At 38.1% G+C, this 5587-nt stretch overlaps 1 protein-coding gene across 1 annotated transcript in view; it reads right to left on the reverse strand.

Moving 5' to 3' along the window:
• Nucleotides 1-5587, reverse strand: part of MAST4 (microtubule associated serine/threonine kinase family member 4) — an 880190-nt gene that overhangs the window by 556065 nt on the left and 318538 nt on the right. The window contains exon 3 of the mRNA XM_006870995.1: nucleotides 3290-3414. Coding sequence (XP_006871057.1) covers nucleotides 3290-3414 — 125 coding nt within the window. The remainder of the gene's footprint in view (nucleotides 1-3289; nucleotides 3415-5587) is intronic.

Here is a 5587-nt window from a genome sequence, read left to right on the forward strand (position 1 = left end):
GACATCCGACAGATTTTAGGGGGTACTCTTCTCTTAAATTCTATTTACATTTCCTTTTTGTTGTTGTTGTTGTTTTGTTTTTTTATGCTATTTCAAATACCTTAGGTCACCCAACAGTCATTTTATCAATGAAAAATTCAGTTTCTATGACTAAGTATGTACCTGACAGTGTTAGGTAATAGGATATATCACTTTGCGATAGTGTTGTATTAATCAGACGGACACACATGGCAATAAATATACAGGATTACGACTTACATCTTAAGAATAAAATCACAATGTTTGAAAAGCACTTCCATTCTTTAAAAATTAATTTTGGGAAATTTATCTCTTTCCTTAAAAAAAATAAATAAAATGCTTAAAGTAAGAGAAGATTTCAATAAAATGCTCCAAGAAGAAAAATTTACTTTGGACTTGGGGCTGGGATAAAGGCAAACACCTAACACCTTTTAACTGTATAAGCAGTCCTCAGGTTGCACACAAGATCCACTTGTAAGTGTGTTTGTAAGTCAAATTTGTAGGTAAGTCAGAACAGCTGCATATGACTCTTCGTCTTGCTTGAGTGCAAGAAAAGACTGGAAACCATGTCAATGATTGAAAAGATTGTGCATGCCACAAGTTTAAGTATTGTGAAGAAGAATCTGTTGCCAGCAGGGATTGGTTCAGTCATTTCAAAGTGAAGACAAACATTAACAGGCAAGCAAGAGTTGTGCATCAGTCCAACATCTGTAACTACTTACTATACCTTCATAAATAAGGTCCTTTTTTTTTTTCATATGAGAAAACAACATACTAATTTGGATTTAAAGATAACCATCACCTTTGACATTATAAAGTATCCTGAAAAAAACATATTTAGGGACACTTATTCAGAACAACCAACATCTTAATTACTCTGAAAGTAAAATCAGAGACTTCCAGGCCATTTTCACATTGTAGTTGCAGATCAGGTGATAAAATTTGAGAAATTTGGTAACTTGACCAAATTCATGGAGCAAATTCCTGATAAAACTAAACTAAGAGATTAGACCTAAATAAAATCCTCTGTATCACTATGGGGGGGGTGGTGGTGATGTGCTGTGGAGTGAGTTCCAACTCATAGCGACCCTGCACTGGATTTCTGAGGCTGTAAATCTTTACAATAGCAGAAAGCCTCATCTTTCTTCCACGGAACTACTGGTAGTTTCGAACTGTTGACCTTACTAGCAGTCTGACTCACAACCACTACACTACCAGAGCTCTTTCTTTATCACTAGATGATTCCCAAAGAGCCAGCATAATTTATTGCCAATGAATGAAATTACAAGGCATTGTATTACACAGATTTGTATATTACTTGAATCTTCTTCAGTAAATGTTGCTTAAAAATACATTTAAATATCATTCAACCCTACCACAATGCAAAAGTAATGTATGTAGGTGTAGAGTGTGTCAAGGGCTGAAGAAGGGAAGATGTAATGGGTCCACAAGAAAAACAAGAACAAAAACCTCTAGAAAGCTTCATGGTTAAAAATAAAGGTCCACATTGTAGAAGAGGGGAAAAAATTAAGGAAAAGAATGCACAAGTCCACATCACTGACAAATAAACTAACACATCTTTATTCCGTGTGTAACTTGTAAATGTGAAGAGAATGTTAGAATTGGAAAAATAATTTTCTATCATCCTAATACAGAATGGTTCAGAAAAGAATGACTAATAGATGCTGAATCTAGGGAGTAATTTTGATGGGGAGAAAGTATGTCTTCATGATCTTAAATGAAATGGTCTTCCTACAAATAATGTATTCTTCATAGAGTCATATAACTCTATGGTGGAGAAATCAGGCAACAACTTGTTTAGAGACCAAAGTTGAAACCGCCTGATAGACAGGTGCTTGTTGTGGGTTTACAGATGTGAAGCCCTGAGAAGTATACAACAGCAACAAGATTCCATTCAGGCTGGAATGCAAAGCCCCAGACAAACATAATAAAAGGAGACTTCAAACAGTTCATGGGAAAATGGAATTAAAAATAAAAGAATTTTCCTCACGAACTTTTCAGAGCCAGCTAGTGGAGCCCTCTCCTGGTGAGGCAATGTAGGATCAGCATTGAACAGCGAATCACAAGGTCAGTAGTTCAAACCCACCATGTGCTTCTTGAAACCCTATATAAGGTCTCTATGAGTTGGAATCTAGTCGACAGCACTTAACAACAACAATAAATGGAGTCCTGGTGTGGTGCTGCAGGATAAGCAATGAACCGATAACCAGAAAGTTGGCAGTTCAAACCTACCAGCTACTCCTCAGAAACCCTATACTTGAAACATACTTGACGACACTTAATAGCAACAGTATGAGAAATATCCCATTAAAAAATTGAAGGGAAGGTAATTATATTTTTCAAAGCATCACTGTAATAAAAGAAAAGGAAAGGCAGTGGAAAGGTTCTAGAGTAAAGGAGACTAAAAAGATGTGACTGTTAAGTTTGACATATGACGTAGACTGATTCCCAAACTGTGGGGAAAGAAAGGGGATAATATAAAGGAAGTTACTGGGTTAACTGAGAAAATGGAAATGCAGATTTGTTGTTGTTGTTAAGTGCTATCAAGTCAGTTCCAACTCATAAAGACCCTATACAGGGTTTCCAAGGAGCAACTAGTGAGTTTGAACGGCTGACCTTGTGGTTCAAACCGACCTTGTGGTCCAGTGCTTTATCCCACAGCACCACACCAGGATTCTGAAACACAGGTAACAAAGTAGAAATAAGCAAGGTATCAATCATACATTTACTGAAGTTGGTAACTGTTAACAAAGGATCATGATATCTACAACTTACTTGCAAATAGCTTTTTTAAACAATTACACAGCGAGAAAGGACACACACAAGGCAAAGCATTAAGAGGTGAATTTAAGTAAAGGGCAAACTAGTGTTCTCATATATTTTTCTTATTCTTGCAATTTTCTTGTGTATTTAAAAATTATTTTCTAATAGAAGTTAAATATATAAAACAGAAGCCTAGAAATATCACCTTCTCTTTTAGGGGACAGGAGGAGACCAGTATAGTACTGAGGAAAGGTGAGGACACAAGGAAATGAAATGCAAAGAGCCAATCTCTGAGAAACCACTCCAAATCTGAGAGGGAAGTAGGGATGCAAAGCCCACATACTGACAGTTACAAATGTCACATTGCTCAATGCTAAATACTGGTACTTCTACTCAGTGAACTTAAAATAGTTTCAAGGGAGGTGACGAGATAGGGCAAACCCAGCTCTCCACACACCGCACACACAACCCCCAAGTGGTCACTCACCAAGCTGGCCGTGAGTGAAGGTGCAGACTGGCCCAGGGCCTGGCTGCGCATGCGCACGAGGTTGGAGGTCTCCGTTGAGGCTGGCCAGGCCTGCCCGGCCACAGGATTTGAAAGGAGGTACCTCCCTGTTGGGGTTAAAAAAAGACAGTGTAAATGACAAGCAGACTGCAGTCTTTCCGTGGTAATGGTCATTCTTCTAGGCCACTCTTCTTCTATTTTACTTCTGTCATACTTCGCAACCAAAGAAAAAAGTGTTTTAATTAAGTCATGTGATGCAGGCCAGGGTTTTGACCCTGACTCCTAACATGAACCCCAAGTTAACTTCATCTCCCTCATTTCTAGCTTTCAGTCATGAAAGAAAAAAATTACTTTGTACATCTGACAACTCCATGGGAATGTGTTAAAGATATCTATCACAAAGTAACTTCAACATCACAGAAGTAAATGCTTGCATTCATAAATGTACTTTTCAAAAACATCTAACATGGAAGGTGATCTTAAAATCCACTGTTGAAATCAACCAGTAGAGACCCCACAAAGTAGACAGCATGACCAGCAGAAGAAAAAAGTGGGATTCTTCCAAGGGCAAATGGGGCTGAGCTGGTCTTTCTCCTTTGTCACATGGCTAGGCAACCATGTCTGAGGGCTATATAATGGTATCCATTTGCATAAATCAGGACATCAATGTCAGTCTAGGTTCACTGAGTAACTGCCATCAACCTTGACCTCTAAGATATATGTGTATGCTTTAAAAAGTCAAATAACAACTGAACCAATTCACACTGTACCACTGTCTTAATACACGGACACATAGACTAGACTAACACCCAAGAAATGCGGCTTTTTAACTTCAGAAGTTAGACTGAATATAACTAGTCACAGATTAATGAAGCTTAGTAAAAGCCGGCATTTTGTTTAGCTTTTAACTGATATGTCCTAATGCTAGCACAATGACTCACGATGGTTGGGGCATAAATAGTGAACAAATGAGAGCATAGACACACACCACCCCCCCCCCCCAAAAAAAAAAAAAAAACCCTCAGTGAAAACACAAGGATGTCAGGCATCCCATAGAGTCTCATTAGAGAGTCACATGTAGAGACTCCAGCTTCGCTTCATTCGGCTTCAGCATGGATGGCTGGTTGTCCTGCAGCAGAGAAAACGTCTGTTTTCACGTTTGTTCCCCAGCAGATCTGTCCCTTTCCCCTCAAAAGTTCCTTGTTCTTTTCCCCCTCAAGGCAGGCACCTCACAATCATACCCCATTAATAACTATCACCATAGCATATGATTACTATACTATTACTGCATAGGAGCTCTGGCTGCATAGTGGTTACAACTCGGGCTGCAAACCTAAGGCCAGCGGTTCGAAACTACCAGCTGCTCTGCGGGAGAAAGATGAGGCTTTCTACTCCCGTAAAAATTTACACCCTCAGAAACCCTGTACAGGGTCGCTAAGGGTCGGAACCGACTCGACGGCACTTAACAACAACAACAACAACAACTGCATAAACTAACTGTATACTATTTAGCCATAACAGCAAAAAACACAAAAGTTTATAATTGTTATCTTTTTACCTACAAGTAGAATAAACAAATATATATAAAGAAAAAGATTAAAATTACCCATAATGATGACAGAGATAACCATTATCAACATTTCAGCAATGTTTCTCTTGACTTTGTTCCTGTAATTTATTGTTTCCTTATAAAAAAAGGATCATATTGATTTTCATTACATGATTCCCCTCCACATATGGTAGTCCTTTTTCAAGCAAATAAATACATAAAATGTCAATTAACTGAAGCATAAATACTATCATTGAAAATTCAAATATAATTACCCTCTGTGATTCTGGTCACCATTTCAGAAACACTTGGACATTTTTTCATGCAAAGAATTCACTGAAAATCTAAACTTTTATTTTTTCCACCCATGCCTCAATAGGGACTTTGGGAAATGTGGTCACTTTCATCTTTTTTTTTTTTTTTAAGCTTTTATTGTGAATTGAGTGATTGTTTACATGGGAGAACATCAGTTTAACACTCATCATTTCATTGCAATGATTACACTCCCCTTCCATGCATCATTATACAACAATATTTGCTTCCATTCCCTCTGTTTTTTTGGGTGAGGGTATGTACACAAAAACATTCAGGAATGCATAAGCATTTAAACAACCAAAGTACACATTCTGCAAGCCTGCCTCCTGGTCACAAGTACACCGCCTTTCTCTTTCCATGAGTCCTCAGCTGCTCTCTCTCTCCATGTCATCATTTCTGCCTCCATCTCTGGTGTC

The sequence above is a fragment of the Chrysochloris asiatica genome, unplaced genomic scaffold (assembly GCF_000296735.1).
Source record: "Chrysochloris asiatica unplaced genomic scaffold, ChrAsi1.0 scaffold00157, whole genome shotgun sequence".
NCBI classification, from domain to species: Eukaryota; Metazoa; Chordata; class Mammalia; order Afrosoricida; family Chrysochloridae; genus Chrysochloris; species Chrysochloris asiatica.